Below are 19,183 nucleotides of genomic sequence, written 5' to 3' on the forward strand. Positions count from 1 at the left end.
AAAATCCATACAAGTAGATTCACCCTCAGTTGCAGTGATGACACAGGGATTTCTAAACTGCTGTTTCATTGTTCAGTTATGGAAGCAATTTTATTTCTCTGGTTCTTACACAAAATAGGGCATGTCTGAATTGATCATATCCCTACAAACTTACAGTTAGAATAAGTCACAGTGTGCCAACTCAGCTTTCATTTAAAGAAAAATTGAGGGTTCTCATCCTCACAATTGCAGAGGAAACCTTGAATATATGTGCCAAGGGCACCCTAAAAATCAAAAAGGAAAGAACCTTATGAGTCAAGCCTAAAAAAAAAAAAAAGCCATGATTTTGAACATTTGGGTCTAGCACTAGGAAGAACCAGTCGCTTGTCTGCCTGCAAAGGCCAGAATATATCCATTTGCAGAAGCATCACATTTCTGGATACACTTATGGAGAAATGGTCATCCTTCCAGAAGGCTGAGAAAGAACTATAGGAACCTAGGGTTCCTTCTTTGTGATCTGGTAAGTACACCTACGTCTACCTCATCCTGCATGCAACCTAGACAAGTCATTGACCAATACAAGCACAATCAACATCAGTATCAAATTAAACCGATTAGTAAACAGGATGACTCAGGTTAGTACAAGATCTTTTTGCCTCTAGAGACTTATGCTCAGTTCATTGTTATGGACAGAAGTTTCACGTGAGGACTTCTAGTTTCCAACCAATTCCTTAGCAGCAACTGCAAATATACTGTCCAGTTCAGCATAACAGCGGATATTCACCCAACTGGAGCACAGTGGAGCTTGTGACTGAGGCATGCTGGCTAGACACCTGGGGGACCTACAGCTCACCGAGCCTGCCGTAACTATGACTGGGGCTCCAACTAGTGCTATTAGTTTCCATTTTCACAAGCATCGCGTAACAGATTTAGAAGAACCCCCCCATTTTTTCCACGGGTCACAACATGCAGACGTATTGGCTTCACAGTGGTTTAATATGAACAGAACTTGGACATTACATTATCAGACAGCAGAATGAAGACAGTTTGTGAATTAAAGCCCCACATCAAGATATATACACAGCAGAAACAGCCTTCAATTGCTCAGCACTTGTGCATGAAGGGAGTTTTTAAAAAGTGACTAATATAGATCAAAGAGGCAGCAGATTGCTTCAAACAACAAAAAGTAAGCAAGGCAGGACCTATATGCCACTTCAATCCAAAAAGCAGAGTAACTGGTCAGTGCCGAGTGCTTCTTTGCAGAGTTCAGAGAGGAAAGGAGCAGACCTAGAGACTCCACAATCTCCTTCTGGAACCCTCTCCTTGTTTGCATTACAAGTCAAAGATCCACCTTTCAAGCTGGCTCTGAATCCAGTGCCAGGATTATATTTCATGTACATTTTGCATCAGCCACTCCTCAATTTGTGTCACTCCTAGGAGCAGCTCTCTCCGGGCTGCTTCAGTGACTCACTCTTCATTTGGGTTTTTCCAGCTTTACCCATTCCACCCCGAGACAAGTTCCTCACTAGAAAAAAATTCACAAACACGAGGAATAGCGGACGCCCTTGTGGATAAGTTTGGCAGGAATCTTTGTGGATACAGTGGGGGACCTAGTCATCCCATTTCTTTGTGAAGACAGAAAGAGGACAGGTCACTGCACAGAAACAACTCCGAGAACTTAGGAAATGCCTCCCTCTAGAACCAAGACACTCAGTGCTTCTTGACATAGCGCACTCTCCCCAGAGTTTACCTCCTCTGCTAAGTTCTTAGTGACACTACAAAGCAAATGGTGATCCTGGGCCTGACTTTTGGGGAACCCCTGAGCAAAAAGCTCAACTTCATCTTTTACAGTTACTCCAAGGGAATGTGTATTTGTGGTGCATCAGCAGTTCACAGCCCATTGCACCCTCTCACCAAAGGAAAGTGCTTTTAAAGAGCAGCTACTTGACTAGTTCCCATGTCTTTTCTCCCCCATACAAAAGCATTCCTGGCCTGCAAGGCCACCATGGGGGGCAAGGGAGGCATGAAAAGGAAGGGCTGAGGATGGCCGATACTTGTGCTGCCATTCTAAAGGCAGGCTTCCAGTGCAGGTTACTGGTCACAAATCTCCTGCCTCCAGATTCAGGTGACTGGAATGCTTCTGCACGGGAGCGAAATGGCAGCCACTCAGCACTACGCAGTCTGGGAGTAACTGTGCCCTATTCCCCGCTCCCATTCTCTCTTCTCAGTGGTGGGCAGGACCTTTCCCTCTAGGTCCAGGGATGGGAGCCAGGTCTTTGGAGAGACAAGGCCAGTGCAACTCTATTGACACCCTCTGCGCCGTACCAGTCAAGAGCAAGCTGTGGCATTTTCTGGACTCATCAGCTGTCCGTGCCCTGCTACCTGGGCAGCCCAGGCCCAATTCCACCCACCCTCACACCACCACCAGGCTGCACTCTTGGAGCACCTAGAGAACGCACTGACAGTACAAACACCCCCAAAGCTGCCAGCAGCATGTTAGAGAGGAGAGGGGTAAACACGGCTATGCTGAGCAGGCCTGTAATGCAGGAGATCTGGAGCAGGGTCAGAGAGGAATCTTGGGTCTCAGCACTTGCAGACAGCACAGGATGAAGGTTTCATGCAGGGTAGAAGGGGATTTATTGTGGGGATAAGGAAGAGACTGGACATCCTACCTGGCACCTGCTTGCTCAGTTTTTGGTTAAACCCTACCAACATCCTAAAACTTGCTGCAGTCACTGACCTATATGACAATCACTGTTCTGCTCTGGTGTTCTTTACAATGCTTGAGGCCGCATGGACGGGGGGTGAAGGACGAGGCTGGAAGGACATCTTATACCCCTTTTCACAGGGAAGAGGCAGCCTAGTCACATTGTAATAATGCCCCAAGACAGTTCGTGCCCCACCCTCACACCTACTCACTCCTGCCACTGGGTGCACAACAGCAGATTCATGGCTTAAATCTTCACACCCTTTGGCAGATATCAAAGCTCATCTGAACGCAACACTGCTGCCAGATACAAAAAAGAAAAATGCTGGACAAACGGGGAGGTTCAGAGAGGAAAAGCTGGTTCAGGAGAGACCGATTTAGTGTAAAAATAAATGTCATTTCTGCAGAAGGGTGGGTGGAATGGAGGAAGACAGAGCATGAGGATCTCCTACTGACGGACTTTCCCTGGGACGTAATTCCTATCTATAGTTTCCTCTTGCAGGAACATGTGTAAGCAGCGCTCGTTCTGTGCCAGCGGGTGTCCAGCGATTCTGCAAGGGAACAGGGAGGAGCGGAGGTTAGCACACATGCACCAGCTGGAGCACCATCTTAAGAGAATAAAGGAAAACACCTTTATGGACCTCAGAGCCACGTAGAGTGAAGGGTCCACTCCACTCCCATTCGGGGCAGAGGAAGAGAGAAGCTGCAGCACTTACACATGTTGCCAGAGTCAGATTCTATACACATGGACAATGCACCTAATCAGCTCTGCTAAGGACAGAGGGGCAGGTGCATAACTCATCTCCCCACTCCCAATACATCCACTGCCAGACAATCAGCTCTAGGAGGACAGAATTGCTCGTGACAACAGCAATGATGGTCAGCTCTGCAGCCTCATGATACCAGACTAGCACAAGAGGAAGATGGCAGGCCCAGGATTTTACACACTTCAGTGCCACACTGAAGTGCGGAAAAGTATCTAAACAATCTCTCCCTCAGGACAACAGTGCTGCAGATGCATTGCCCTGAGCCCCCATAGGAGAAGATGTTGGATCATATTAAAGAACTTCTGTATTAAAAATCACAAATGAGTTTGATTCCCCATAGTTTAAATTCCAGGATATTACTAATTAAGAGGTCTCTTGGTTTTTGGTACAGTCTCTCTCCCTCTGTGTGAAACTTGCAAGCTGCTAATTGTGTCAGTACATTCTAAGAGAGTCTGTTCTCAAAGCAATTCTTTGTAACAACTACTACTCACAGAGACAAAAAGCAATACTCTGTAACAACAGAAACAACACACAGAGACTCCCCGCCCTTTTGTTGTATTCATCTCGCTTTGTTAACAATTGTGATTAAAATACAGATAGAGGATGTATGTGGATGGATGCTTGGTGTGGATAATAACTGAATGATCAGGGAGGTGCCAGCCTAAGAATCCAGTGTCCATGGGCTGAAGAAGGCGTCAAGTGGAAACAACCAGAGGACCCCCGGAGGGCAGACTGGAATCCACCCAACAGCCTCAAGAATGGGAAAACCAAAGAACAAGATAACATCTGGCAGCACAGAGCCGTCAGGAATGTGCCATCTGCTTATTGATTCAGCAACAGCATGATGAAGCAATTCCCATAGACTGGCATAGGAAGTAAAAATAGGCTCTAGAAAGTGAGAACTTTGGGGTCTCATTCTGCAAACCAACTTCCAGGAGCATCTGACAAGGCCCTGCTCCCTCCTCACGTCCAGGCCACCTGGCCAGTGGCTTGGCACGAGCAACTCTAAGGCTGGTAACTATGATTACAACCTTGCAGAACGTGCGTGTGTGTGAATGAATATGAAATTGAATGGAATGTTATAGCTATATCTGCTTACTATGATTCTTTCTGTATTCACAATAACTGTGGCATTTTGCCTTTTCCCCTTCAATAAGACCCTGCTGGTTTTTATTTTACTGGTATAACAAAGGGAGCCCTGTGTTGCACATCAGTGCTCCCTTTACAAAGGGCTGCCTTCAGAGCTGCCACTTGACCATCCGGTCGGAGCGACGGCGGCTGAAGGGCGAGACTTGAGGTAGGTGGGTGCGTGGGGGGCGGAAGTGGATCAAGACTCCAGAACTGACACTGGGACAGCCCTCCTCCCCGTCCCTGTTCCCAGGGCCATTAACCAGCATATCAAATACAGGGCAAGCCCAGGACATGAAGCTTACTTGTTAATAAACTGTTCCAATCCCTGCCTCCTCTCCTCAATGAAAGACTCTTCGAAGATCCCCTCATCTCCTCGAAATGGAAGCTGTCGTTTCAAGGCTTTTCCGGGCAGTGGTGGTACTACAATCTAAGAACACACACGCCAGCGTGAGCTGGAGGAGGAGGAGGAATGGACAGGCCCCTCAAGCGTTCACAGTGGTCCCCTCCGACCCACAGGCGGCGCTCCTACACCATTCGCTAGCTTGCTGGGAAAGCAAGGCTGTCAATTCCGGAAGCGCCTCTCATTTCCCGGGATGGCCACCCACAGCAGCCTCTCTGTGCAGGTCTGCACAGACTGTTCTCATAGGCCCAAGCTGTTTAAAACTGGGCTGTTCAGGAGCAGGATTGGCGTAACAGGAATAGGTCTGTGTGCAGAGGCCCTCACCTTACTGTCTCGCTCCAGCTCATTCTTCAGCCATTCAAAGTCACTGTATCGCCTCCTCACACAAGACTCTTTCAGTTTGAAGATAGGGAGGTTTGTCTGCAAGAAAGGAGAGGTTGTTAATTTGCAGTTTGCTGTAGAAGCCAGGCTGACTTTACTGCGTCCTACTAAAGTCTGCAGAGCTGCATTCAGAGGCCTGAAACCTCTAGACACTCGAGGCATTCAAGGTCAGTAAAGAGTGCATAGAATGCTGCAATACATGAAAACATTTGCAAGCCTCCCTGTGGTTTTTCAGAAAAAAGCAGGTGTTTTCGAGACTACTCTGGGCAGAGAAGAGAGAACTGTTCTCCTCGGTGTCCTTCACACTCCGTGAGCTATGCTTTCAGATGCACGGTCTCCCTTTTGGGGGCACTGGTGGTGCCTATGCTACCATTCTGCATGTGCTATTTGTAATTACAAGAAAAGGCTAGGCCTCACCCCTTTCAGATGTTCACCCTTATGAATTCCAGGCAGCATTGCAGAGGGATACGCACTGCCATTCTGCACTGCAGTAGACCACAACCCCAGACTGTACAACCCTTTTGGAGGGGTTGAGGAAGGAGGTTAATCCCCAACTACATCCAAGCAACAGGCTGCAGAGACCTTGCTTTAAGATTTCCAAACAGCAGTAGCAACCCTCCCCATTGCAAGGAAAGGCTTCTGCATGTTTAGCCTGTGTAGTTTGGATCTAGCCAGGAGCTTGTAGGAATTTTCCCAAAGCTGCATTAGCCCTGAAGTCTGATCTCTCACCTGGTGATTATGTTAACTATGTTATGTTATTATGTTAATTATGATACACCCTCATGTTAAACCTGTTGCTGCTACATTTAAACAGTTCTTACTAAAGCCTCTGATCAGCTTTTAGGCTGTACATCTGTTTGGGACCGAGTATGGTGCCACCAGGGACTAGAACTGCAGAGAGAAACTCTGCAGGTAGTTTCCTACTGTTCTCTAGCAGCCACCTCTAGCTGATTGAAGAGCCAACAATGACAGTTTTTTGTGGGAGTGGGGAATATCATCATCCAATCCTCAGATGGAAAGTCAGTCATGTAGGGTGTGAGGAGGACAGTAAAATTAGCTAATGAGGACAAACTGTAGCCTCTAAGGGACAGGGATTGTATCTTCCATGGTTTGGAAAGTACCTACCACACCGAGTGCAAGCACAACGTACTCCCCTCTCCTGTGGGATTATGTAAATTTTCAGGGGAAGCTTGGAGCTTCTCAGTCGACCTTATTACCGATGGCACCATGGGGATGCATGGCACCTTACAAGGACACCCTGCCCCAAAGAGCTCACCACCCCGGGGAAGACCAGGCAAAGGGACGTTGAGTCCGCAAGGAGTGCTCAGCCATACGGATTACGCAGGCCGTAATGCACAACCTCTAGGGCTGCACTACTCGTCTGTATAAGCATATCCGTTTTTAGGACTCGAGTTTGTCGACAATTGGTAGGTAATTAGATTGGCAATTGAACACAAAGGCGATTCAGCACCCAGTTACCTAGGAAGGCTGTTAACTAGCAGCTAGCCAAGATACAACAAAAGTCCCCCTCCCCTAAATATTGTTCTCTTCTCTGCCCCAACTGGAGCAAATGCCCCTGGAGACCCAGCAGAGCACCTGTCTCGGTTTCCGAGCAGTGCGCAAGAGGCCAGTGGTACTCGACTTACATAAAGAGGCATTCCCGCACCACGGAGGGGCACACAGTGGCTGCACTTGGACTCATTGTTGCCAGCAGAATCCACTTAAGAGGGACTGGTGAGTACATAAAACCACTGACTTTGGACCTAAGCAGGACCTGGTGCTTCACCACCACCATTCTTGTTCACATATACAGAGTAAGACTGCACCAAGTTCGTGGGATGTAGAGGTGAGGAGACAAGAAGTTTTCTTTCCTCTTGAGATCCAGCAAGCATGTTGGGATTTACCACCTTCTCTGCAGCACTGGACAGGAATCCTCTGTTAGATATGGTAGGTGTATCCCTCTCAGAGTTTGGTAATTCCAGGGGCCTTGATCAACCCTTCTGAGGTCAGACTGGGGTTTCTACTGGGTTGCAGACTTCCAAGGCAAGGATGTGGTAAGATCCTACACCTCCATCATTACGCTCAAGTCAGAAAACAGCCATGCCAACAAGATGATAAAGCCTGTTTCCCTGGACAGGACTGGGCTGTAGACATACTCTGACCTTGAGTCCTTTTCCCACAGTTCAACATGCAGCCAGATGTGCTTGAGAGACAGAGGTCCATGCGACCCAACAAAATAGAGTGAAATGGCCCAGGCCTCTGTGGGTCTGTCTACACTGCTGCTGGGAGCAAACCTCCTAGCCCAGGTAGACAGACTTAGGCTGGCAGGGCTCGAGCGAGCACGTAAAGAATAGTGGTGTGGACAGTACGGGGTTCCAAATCCCGGCCGCCCACACTCAGAGCCAGGGGGTCAGGTGGGCTGGAGAGCCTGAGATGCTGCCTGAGCGGGAACGTCCACGCTGCTATTTTTAGCATGCCAGCTTGAGCTTGACTGGCATGAGCCTTTCTACCCAGTCAGCAGCTGGAAGCCAGCCTCCCACTGCAGACATCCCCCTGTGGGTTCTGTCTCAAGTACAGGGCATTCAGAGACCAGTGTTATTCAAGGGCCTGGCTCACTAGAAGCCGCTGCAGAGGACTGTTTTAGAAAGGAAGCAGAAAACCTTGTCGTCCCAACTCCAAACAGCATTCCCTTTATAGTCTGCACTTGGAAAATGAGAGGCTAGCTTGGTCATCCCAAAGGCTGCTGAAAGGAGGTCAAGGGACCCTTTGGGGTCCTTGTATGAGGCTCCAAGTACTGTTTTTAACAGGGGTTCTCAAGCTTTTTCTTTCTGAGGCTCCCCCAACAGGATATAAAAACTCCATGGCTCACCTGTGCCACAACAACTGGTTTTCCGCATCTAAAAGGCAGGGCCGGCATTAGTAGGTAGCAAGCAGGGCAACTGCCCGGGGCCCCATGCCACAGTGCCTCCGGTTAAGTTGCTCAGGCTTCAGCTTCAGCCCCAGGTAGCGGGGCTCAGGGCGCCGGGCTTCAGCCCCATGCGGTGGGGCTTTGGCTTTCTGCCCTGGGCCCCAGTGAGTCTAAAGCTGGCCTTGCTTGGAGGACCACCTGAAACCCGCTCGCGGCCCCTGGACTGCTGGATGAGAACCACTGGTTTATAACACAGCAGCACCTCAAGGGCGCTCAGCAATTCCCAGAGACACAGAGGGTGGCAGGCCCTACCCGCAGGGTGGCGTGCGGAGGTTGTGATCTGTCACTCTGCCTGCAGCCACACACCTGGATAAGCGCCCGCCCCGGCCTCTCCCCCAGGCACGGGCGTCCGCTCCAGGCTGCCCAGAGCACCGGCTCGACGCAGGCCCGGGAAGGGCGACTGCGGGAGCCGGTTTGCCTCTGTCTGCTCTCAGCTGCCCGGCATCTGCCCGTCCCCCAGGCTGGGAGCCGCAGGGGGGCTCCAGGCCGGGGGGCGCCTCAGCCTGGGCAACAGCAGAGACGCCCGGGACCCTAGCGGGCCGGTGCCGCTGCCTGGGAGCCTGAGGAGGAGGCCGGGTCCCAGCCCAGAGGCCGCCACCCACAGCCCGGCCCCTCCTCCTCTCCCCTCCCGCCGGGCCCCCAGCCGGCTGTAGCGCCCGGCCCCTCCCCCTCCCCCGCCGGGCCCCCAGCCGGCTGTAGCGCCCAGCCCCTCCCCCTCCCCCGCGGGGCCCCCAGCCGGCTGTAGCGCCCGGCCCCTCCTCCTCCCCCGCAGGGCCCCCAGCCGGCTGTAGCGCCCGGCCCCTCCTCCTCTCCCCTCCCGCCGGGCCCCCAGCCGGCTGTAGCGCCCGGCCCCTCCCCCTCCCCCGCCGGGCCCCCAGCCGGCTGTAGCGCCCAGCCCCTCCCCCTCCCCCGCGGGGCCCCCAGCCGGCTGTAGCGCCCGGCCCCTCCCCCTCCCCCGCAGGGCCCCCAGCCGGCTGTAGCGCCCGGCCCCTCCCCCTCCCCCGCGGGGCCCCCAGCCGGCTGTAGCGCCCGGCCCCTCCCCCTCCCCCGCGGGGCCCCCAGCCGGCTGTAGCGCCCGGCCCCTCCCCCTCCCGCGGGGCCCCCAGCCGGCTGTAGCGCCCGGCCCCTCCCCCTCCCGCCAGCTGTAGCGCCCGGCCCCTCCCCCTCCCCCGCGGGGCCCCCAGCCGGCTGTAGCGCCCGGCCCCTCCCCCTCCCCCGCGGGGCCCCCAGCCGGCTGTAGCGCCCGGCCCCTCCCCCTCCCCCGCCGGGCCCCCAGCCGGCTGTAGCGCCCAGCCCCTCCCCCTCCCCCGCGGGGCCCCCAGCCGGCTGTAGCGCCCGGCCCCTCCCCCTCCCCCGCGGGGCCCCCAGCCGGCTGTAGCGCCCGGCCCCTCCCCCTCCCCCGCGGGGCCCCCAGCCGGCTGTAGCGCCCGGCCCCTCCCCCTCCCCCGCGGGGCCCCCAGCCGGCTGTAGCGCCCGGCCCCTCCCCCTCCCGCGGGGCCCCCAGCCGGCTGTAGCGCCCGGCCCCTCCCCCTCCCGCCAGCTGTAGCGCCCGGCCCCTCCCCCTCCCGCCGGCTGTAGCGCCCGGCCCCTCCCCCTCCCGCGGGGCCCCCAGCCGGCTGTAGCGCCCGGCCCCTCCCCCTCCCGCCGGCTGTAGCGTCCGGCCCCTCCCCCTCCCGCCGGCTGTAGCGCCCGGCCCCTCCCCCTCCCGCGGGGCCCCCAGCCGGCTGTAGCGCCCGGCCCCTCCCGCCGGCTGTAGCGTCCGGCCCCTCACCCGCATGCGGAGCTCGTAGCTGGTGTAGCGCGCCCGGCCCACGCCCACGGTCTGCGGGTTGAAGATGTCGATCTCCAGGAAGTTGCTGGGCGGCCCGTAGGCGTCCGTCAGGTCCTGCGGCTTGGAGTGGAGGCGCCGCGTATCGGCCACCGCCGCGTCCGCCATCATGGAGCCAGCGAGCCCCGCCCGGCCGCGCCGCGATACGCACCCGGCCCGCCCCGCCCCGCACGGCCGCCCCCGCCGTCACCCGCCCCGGCCCCGCGCCGCCCCCCGCCCCGGCCCCGCGCCGCCCCCGACCCCGCGCAGCGCTCGGCCCGACCTCCTCCCATGGAACCGCCCGGCCAGAGCCCGCAACCTGTGCGGGGCGGAGCCCCCCCCGCAGATCCCTCACCCCCTGCTGGGGCCAGACCCCCCAACCCGTGCGGGGCGGAGCCCCCCCCCGCAGCTCCCTCACCCCCTGCCGGGGCCAGAGCCCGCAACCCGTGCGGGGCGGAGCCCCCCCGCAGATCCCTCACCCCCTGCCGGGGCCAGAGCCCGCAACCCGTGCGGGGCGGAGCCCCCCCCGCAGATCCCTCACCCCCTGCTGGGGCCAGACCCCCCAACCCGTGCGGGGCGGAGCCCCCCCGCAGATCCCTCACCCCCTGCCGGGGCCAGACCCCCCAACCCGTGCGGGGCGGAGCCCCCCCCGCAGATCCCTCACCCCCTGCCGGGCCCAGACCCCCCTAAGCCGTGCGGGGCGGAGCCCCCCCCCGCAGATCCCTCACCCCCTGCTGGGGCCAGACCCCCCAACCCGTGTGGGGCGGAGCCCCCCCCCGCAGATCCCTCACCCCCTGCTGGGGCCAGAGCCCGCAACCCGTGCGGGGCGGAGCCCCCCCGCAGATCCCTCACCCCCTGATGGGGCCAGAGCCCGCAACCCGTGCGGGGCGGAGCCCCCCCCCCGCAGATCACTCACCCCCTGCTGGGGCCAGAGCCCGCAACCCGTGCGGGGCGGAGCCCCCCCCCCGCAGATCCCTCACCCCCTGCCGGGGCCAGACCCCCCTAAGCCGTGCGGGGCGGAGCCCCCCCGCAGATCCCTCACCCCCTGCTGGGCCCAGACCCCCCTAACCCGTGCGGGGCGGAGCCCCCCCGCAGCTCCCTCACCCCCTGCCGGGGCCAGACCCCCCAACCCGTGCGGGGCGGAGCCCCCCCGCAGATCCCTCACCCCCTGCCGGGGCCAGAGCCCGCAACCCGTGCGGGGCGGAGCCCCCCCGCAGATCCCTCACCCCCTGCTGGGGCCAGAGCCCGCAACCCGTGCGGGGCGGAGCCCCCCCCGCAGATCCCTCACCCCCTGCTGGGCCCAGACCCCCCTAAGCCGTGCGGGGCGGAGCCCCCCGCGCAGATCCCTCACCCCCTGCCGGGCCCAGACCCCCCTAAGCCGTGCGGGGCGGAGCCCCCCCGCAGATCCCTCACCCCCTGCCGGGGCCAGACCCCCCTAACCCGTGCGGGGCGGAGCCCCCCCGCAGATCCCTCACCCCCTGCCGGGGCCAGAGCCCGCAACCCGTGCGGGGCGGAGCCCCCCCGCAGATCCCTCACCCCCTGCCGGGCCCAGACCCCCCTAACCCGTGCGGGGCGGAGCCCCCCCCCGCAGATCCCTCACCCCCTGCTGGGGCCAGACCCCCCTAACCCGTGCGGGGCGGAGCCCCCCTGCAGCTCCCTCACCCCCTGCCGGGGCCAGACCCCCCTAACCCGTGCGGGGCGGAGCCCCCCCGCAGATCCCTCACCCCCTGCCGGGGCCAGAGCCCGCAACCTGTGCGGGGCGGGGCCCCCCCCGCAGATCCCTCACCCCCTGCCGGGGCCAGAGCCCGCAACCCGTGCGGGGCGGAGCCCCCCCGCAGATCCCTCACCCCCTGCCGGGGCCAGAGCCCGCAACCCGTGCGGGGCAGAGCCCCCCCCGCAGATCCCTCACCCCCTGCTGGGGCCAGACCCCCCTAACCCGTGCGGGGCGGAGCCCCCCCGCAGATCCCTCACCCCCTGCCGGGGCCAGAGCCCGCAACCCGTGCGGGGCGGAGCCCGTCCCCGCAGATCCCTCACCCCCTGCCGGGGCCAGACCCCCCTAACGGTGCGGGGCGGAGCCCCCACCGCAGATCCCTCATCCCCTGCTGGGGCCAGACCCCCCCTAACGGTGCAGGGCGGAGCCCCCCCCGCAGATCCCTCACCCCCTGCCGGGGCCAGACCCCCCCTAACCCGAGCGGGGCAGAGCCCCCCCCGCAGATCCCTCACCCCCTGCCGGGGCCAGACCCCCCTAACCCGTGCGGGGCGGAGCCCCCCCTGCAGATCCCTCACCCCCTGCCGGGGCCAGACCCCCCCTAACACGAACGGGGCTGAGCCCCCCCGCAGATCCCTCACCCCCTTCCGGGGCCAGACCCCCCTAACCCAAACGGGGTGAGCCCTCCCTGCAGATCCCTCACACACCCCGCCTGGGCCCCAGACCTCCCAGACCCTGACAGGGCTGAGCCCCCTGTGCAGATCCCTCACATACCCCGCCTGGGCCCAAGACCCCCACAAACACGTACAGGGATGAAACCCCCATGCAGATCCCTAGGCTGAACAGACAGTAAGTGTGAAAAATCGGGACAGGGGGTGGTGTGTAATCGGAGCCTATATAAGAAAAAGACCCCAAAATTGGGACTGTCCTTATAATATCAGGACATCTGGTCACTCTACAAATCCCTTACACACCCCATATGGCCCCAAGACCCCCACAAATCCGTACAGGCTGAGACTCCCATACAGATCTCTTATATACCCTGCCTGGGCTCAAGACCCCACACAAACTCATATAGGACTGAGACCTCCATGCAGATCCCGCCTACACCCAAGGCCGGATTAACTCTCCTGTGGGCCTGGGGCTATTAGATTTTGTGGGCCTCTGTATACAAATCTTTTTCCTAATTTTAAACAAAACGATCACAATTATGGCATTGAGGCTATTAATGCAATACTAAACTTGCCTTTTAATGAACATAAAGATGTTCTGTGGTTACATTTCAGTCTTAAAACATGTAGAATATAGTTAATTCAAAATAGCCTACTTCTTACCTTAAAACAGCTGTTATATTAGTTTATTTCTGGAAGGGAGTTTGGGTGCAGGAGGGGGATTCTGACCTGGGGCAGGGGGTTGTGGTGCAGGAGGGGTGCAAGGTGCAGGAGGGCGTGGAAGGTGCAGGTTCCAGCTGGGAGGCTCTCACCATAGGCAGTGCACCAGGGCTCAGGCATGCTGCCTGCCATAGCCCCATGCTGCTCCTGGAAGCGGCCAGCTGCTGGCACATCTCTGCGCATCAGTGGAGGGAGGGGGACAGCGTGTCTCTGTGTGCTGCCCGCGCCCACAAGCACCACCCCCACAGCTGGGGGCACAGAGACATGACAGCAGCCAGCTGCTTCCGGGAGCGACATGGGGCCACGGCATGCAGGCAGCCTGCCTGAGCCCTGCTGCACCAGGGCCCCCCTTAGCCTGGCACCTTGGGCTGCAGCCCCTAAAGTCCCTGCATTAATCTGGCCCTGCATACAGCCCATATGGTCCCGAGACCCCCACATAAGGATGCGTGGGACTGACAACCCCATAATAACCCCACATACACCATATATGGGATCAAGCCCACCTTCACCCCTTATGAGACTAGAGACCCCACATACATGTAGGGGTGCTGGGACAATTTGTACAGTGCGGGTGCTGAGAGTCATTGAACCAAACTGTAAACCCTGCATATGATGGTAACCACTTCAAGCCAGGGTATGCGGCAGCACCCCTACATTCCTAATTCCAGCAATGATGCGTACAACCCAATGGGACCAAGATCCCCACCTACTATGACCTCTACTGGACGGAGACACCCCATGGAGACTGCCACATTTGTCACCTATGGAAACGATAAGGCCCAAAGAACCTCATCAGTATTATGATTATTATTATTGCTTTATCTTATTTTATTTATTTAGACAGCTCTGGGACTATACGTGGCATTTTACAAATATTAAGACACTCAGACCCTGCCCCAAATAACTTGCGGTCCCTGTCAGACAAGCAGAGAACACGAAGCAATATGTATTAGTTTAGTGATTGTAATGACTTATTGCAGTTGAGATGGATGTGGAGCTGCTCTGTAATACCTGATGAATACCATATGTGACCTGGGTATTGGGATGTTTTTGTATGACTATACGGGGCTAGTTTAATAGCGGTCTCCAAGGAAAACAAGCAGGAAGGAAGAATAGCTCAAGATATACTCAGCAAACTCTCGAGGATTGTTATTGGACAATGTCAGAGCCATTGGCTCTAGGAATCTGGCTCAACCGCCAGCAGAGGTTTCCAAACTGGTTTGGACAAACATCACCAAAGCCCGGAATTGACAAGAACAAAGGGACTCTGCCTGGATAATAGGAGCTGCTCTTCCTAGACATTGGGGATCTGATTAGGGAAACCAGTCTGACACAGACACTGGCTGCAGTGGCTGAAGAGGCTGGGCCTATCCAGGCTATCATCAGGGGATGGCAATAGTTTAGGTAAGATTGATGTGTGTGGACCATGTTATTTTAAATTCCTTTCCTCTAATTGCTTTGTTCCTTCTGTTAAGTAATGTTCTACTTTAAGACAGCCGTCTGGTCACCCTGTGCCACTGGTCACAGACTCCTGAGAGGGGGAGGAACTGCAGGTACCAAACCCAGTTGGACAGGCTGGGTAAGTGTAGTGACATGGTGCCAAGGCGACACATGGGGGGGGGGAAGAAGGGCCAAATGCCCTTCCCCAGATGCCGGGGGGGGGGGGCACATTCAGCAGGGAACCACAGCGGCGAAAGGAGCAGAATGTGTGGCTCCCAGGCAGGCCCACGCCGTCAGCACCTCCGGCGCAGCTGTGCCTCCTGGGATCTGTACAGCCCCACCGGAGGACAGGTTACACAACTGCACTGGAGGAGCTGCCGATGTGGGGCCGCCCGAAGGCCCCACGTTCTGCTCCTCTCGCCGCTGCAGCTCCGTAGAGCCCTGCGACTCAGAAATTGGTATCTGGAGCAGACAGAGCCCCTCCCCCCAGGTAATGTGGGATGGGGAGGGAATGGGGAGAGCCCGGGGGTCCTGGGCTGGGGAGGAGTCACGTGCCCCCCTTTAGCTGGTGCCCCCTTTGTGTCCCTCCCATGAGTCACTATGTAGTTGAATGAAGCAGCCCATTCCCAGACTGCAGTATTGTAGGTAAAGTGGGTTTCTTGTGCCCTGAGTGTACCCTTTAAAAAAGGAAGCACGGTGGATACATGAGGTCTATAGCCCGCTGTCCAGTCTGGAGTGGGAGAATTGCATGAATCCCATTCCAGGCAAGAGGGAAGACCAGGGAGGGGGCTGAAATGCAGCTAGCCCTGTAACCGTGACAGTTATGATGTGCTCAACAAAGAATAGAACATACAATTGAAGGCCCCAATCCTGCAGGTGACTTCACCAGGGCTCTGAGCAGGCTCAGTGCTCCATCCATGCAGAGTCAGCTGCAGGGTGGGTGTGACGTTCTGAGTGTAATATAATATCTCATTGAAAGGTGACGCAGGGCCAGAAAGAGTTAATTAACTCACAGACTGACATGACCCATGGCTGAACTTTAAAGACTTGTTAGGAAGATATGTAAATGAATAGAGCTTTGAAATGCAAGCCTGCATTGTTAGAGATAGAAGGATAGCTGTTTGCTCAGGTCTTGTGATATAAGCAAACAAGTCTTGTCTATTACTATGGCTTTGATTCAAAGATCAAAAAGGGAGTATTAATGTTTAGGAAAAGTGGAAAAGAGTCCTGTGACACCTTATAGACTAACAGACTATAAGGTGCCACAGGACTCTTTGCCGCTTTTACAGATCCAGACTAACCCGCCTACCCCTCTAATGTTTAGGAAGACACTTGAGTGAAATAGCATTATTGTCTATATGTCTCTTTGAAGGTTGTAGTAACCTGTATCTGAACTGTTTAATGGATAAATTACCCTATGCTAATTGCCATGATGTTTGGGAGAAGGAGGGTTGAGCATATTGTTTTCTCAGGCCAAAAGGCTGCTGGAAATGTATAAAAACCCTAGGACACGATCCTTCTTCATCTCAGATCTGCTTTGGGTTTCAAGGGAAAACCCTAAGCCATAAGAACTGAGATCACCAGTCACTGACTGGAGTCACCCTGAGACATTGGACTATAACCTATGGACTATTTCTAAAAGAACTTTTGGCAACTACAGACTCATCTCTGCTCTGTATCTGAACCTCAAGAATTGTATTCAAGTCTGTCTGTATATTGATCTTTTAACCAACTCTCTCTCTCTCATTTCTTTTTTAATAAATGTTAGTTAATAAGAATTGGCACTAAGCGTGTATTTTGAGTAAGATCTAAGTTATCATTTGACCGGGGTTTTGGGCTTGGTCCTTTGGGGTCAGGAGAACCTTCTCTTTTATATGATGAAATAAAATTTTCAGACTCTATCATCATATGTTTGACATGTGTCTGGCTGGAGGCCTGAGGCTGGGTACTTTAAGGGAACGGTGTTGTTTGGATGTCTGAGTAACCAGTGAGGTACTACAGAAGCTGTTTTGTGCTGGCTGGGTAAATCTAAGTGTTGAAATTTCCACCAGCTTTTGCAGTTTGTCTGCCCTGTTCTGTCTGCAGTTCACCCTAATTGAGTGACCCCAGCTGGCTCCCGCGGGCACCATTGTCACAGTGGGTCCTAAAGATACAAGGAGTACTGTGCAGGACAATGCGGTCTACAACACATACAGACTGGTCAGTCTGGGGTCTGTGCTAACCAATTCCTTTTCTAATAGTCTACCAAAATCCCCAGGGAGGTCTCTGCCTGTGCTGGGGAGCTAGTTTTTCGAATGTCTACTGCTGCTGATGCTGTTACTATTATTCATTGTTTCCATAGTGACATGTGTACATAAGGGTAAAAGGCTCTTTTTCATAAGGTGATCTATGCCGTACAAATAAATGTCCTCCTAAATAGCTTACAATCTAAAAGCAGAAAGCAGGTCAATATAGAACAGACAGATTGAAGCAATGGTTATGACGGCCAGAATGCTTCCCAGAATAGGTGGGTTTCAGCAGTTTTTGAAGAAGTGTTAAGAGAATGGCATATAGGAAATTAAAGCTTGTTCTAGGCACTTTTGTGATAATTGGGCTGGCAAATTTAACCTAATTGTAAGCTCAATTGTAAAAAGTACGTAAGAGTTCGTGTTACTGTAACTTGTAATACAACAATTGTTGATGGAAAGTAGGTCATGGCATTTTCAGTAATGAATGTTATAAACAGGTGCAAGAAACCAGATAGAGAGACTAAATTAGTCCAAACGAAAAAGGCCACATTGATATAATTAAAGGACTATGTTGAAATTGTAAAAAGAGATGTGAACCAGAAATTAATTAGAATTGGTGTGGCAGATATTAGGCCTAATTGTTGGACAAAATAATAAAGGTGTGGGCTATTCCACCCCAGTCCCTTTGTGGGTCCTTAAGGCAAGAGACTTTGCGGGGAGAATATGGAAAGACAAAGGGAGGCTATTGGAGTGAGATTCACCATCATGGCTGCCACTCCCACTGTTTCCTGGGACAGTGATCCTGAGAGACATCCTAACCAGACCAAGCTAAAGAGAGAGGGACCAGATAAAGTTACCTCCAGCTGAATTCCAATACCACTGGGGATGAAATGGGATCAGACTTTAACAGCAGCAGCAACAACAGCATCAGCACATCTCAATTAACTTCTTCTCCTTTCCCACAAAGGACAGCTATCACGATCTTTGGTGCCATCTACAAGAGTGCCAGAGACTTCTAAAAAGTCTCTCCAATTGAAGGGAAAGGGAACAAGAGATGCAGGGGTGCTGGAACAATTTGTACAGTGGGGGTGCTGAGAGCCATTGAACCAAGTTATAAACCCTGTAGATAATGTAATCCACTTCAAGCCAGGGGGTGCAGCAGCACCCCCAGCACCCCTAGTTCCAGCACCTATGAAGAGATGTTAAAATTAAAGCCTTATTTAATACTTTACATTTCAAACTCTTTATTGCTTTTCCTTGTCTGTATCTTTAATAGGTTAAAAGGATTTGTAATTATGTGTTGCCATGGTACTAAGCAGGCTGAGATCTCTGTTTACTACACCCTGACCCTTGTTTAGCACCACTTAAAGTTGGGCAGTGATTGGGTTATGTTAACACTTTGGCCCCTTTATTCCAACTCAGTTAATATAACAGCATGTGTCAGAGTGCCACAGGAATGAGACTGAAGTGCTTGTGGTAATGGTGGTATTCAAAGTCTTTCACCAATGCAAGAACTCGTGTCATTGGTTCAGATCTGGCCAGCTTGCTAATTACCGCCTGATGGGTGTTTCAACAGCTATGCACTTCACTGGTCCCTTCAGTCCTGCATCCCTTCAGTTTGGTGCCCATGTGTAATAGTGATCCTGGGTTCACCTAACTGGAACATATCACGCAGAAGCGAGATGTAGGGGAATTTAGGAAGTGCAGGAGCCCTAGATCTACCCTTTGGCACAACTTAAAAAGAAAAACTAGAACCAGTGAAATGTTGGAGGCTTCTTAGGTCCCAGTGATATCTAGGTGGCAAAGCTCTGGCAGAGAATTATGTAAGTCATTAAGATGAACAGTATTAGACCTGATTTGGAATGAAGTGGTACAGGGAAAGAGAGGCATGTGTGTTTATGCTCACTTGCATAAACATGTGTGCGTGTAGGATGGAACAACTGTATGTATATATTGGAACAACATGGGATAATCTGTGGAACAGTTTCGAAAAGCTGGGACAATTAGTAGAGTTATTAGCCCGTGTCAGGTCCTGGTGACTGAATCACAAAGTGTGTAGTGGGGGTGGGGTAGAGAGGGCTATTGGCACATAGAGGTAACCCATCTGTTCCTAGCAATATTCTTTTGTGGGTTAGAAGTTGTCCAGGATGAAGCATTGGATTGCTGATTCTTGGGACAGTGTATTGGATGGTCTTGTCTGGATGTTCTTTCCCGTGTCAGTTTTAGGTTTATAGCTCTCCTTGCACCGTTCTGTCATGAGTGGCCCTGCTTCTTGC

At 54.5% G+C, this 19,183-nt stretch overlaps 1 protein-coding gene across 1 annotated transcript; it reads right to left on the bottom strand.

The window, feature by feature from the left end:
- Nucleotides 1-956: 956 nt before the first annotated feature.
- SNX12 (sorting nexin 12) lies at nt 957-10,307 on the bottom strand. The gene is made up of 4 exons (XM_084638777.1): nt 10,105-10,307; nt 5,309-5,404; nt 4,887-5,011; nt 957-3,237 (listed from the first exon to the last, which is right to left on the bottom strand). The coding sequence occupies exons 1-4, from the start codon at nt 10,270-10,272 to the stop codon at nt 3,135-3,137; spliced, it is 492 nt and encodes a 163-aa protein (XP_084494903.1). The 5' UTR covers nt 10,273-10,307; the 3' UTR covers nt 957-3,134.
- Nucleotides 10,308-19,183: the final 8,876 nt, after the last annotated feature.

This window comes from Lepidochelys olivacea, assembly GCF_965140295.1.
Source record: "Lepidochelys olivacea isolate rLepOli2 genome assembly, chromosome: 9".
Taxonomy (NCBI): domain Eukaryota; kingdom Metazoa; phylum Chordata; order Testudines; family Cheloniidae; genus Lepidochelys; species Lepidochelys olivacea.

Coding starts and splice junctions, on each gene's coding strand:
- SNX12 (XM_084638777.1), bottom strand. CDS start 10,272: ATGATGGCGGACGCGGCGGTGGCCGATACGCGGCGCCTCCACTCCAAG. Junction 5,405..10,104: donor GCTACGAGCTCCGCATGCGG/GTGAGGGGCCGG, acceptor CCTTTCTTGCAG/ACAAACCTCCCTATCTTCAA. Junction 5,012..5,308: donor AGCTGGAGCGAGACAGTAAG/GTGAGGGCCTCT, acceptor GTGTGTTCTTAG/ATTGTAGTACCACCACTGCC.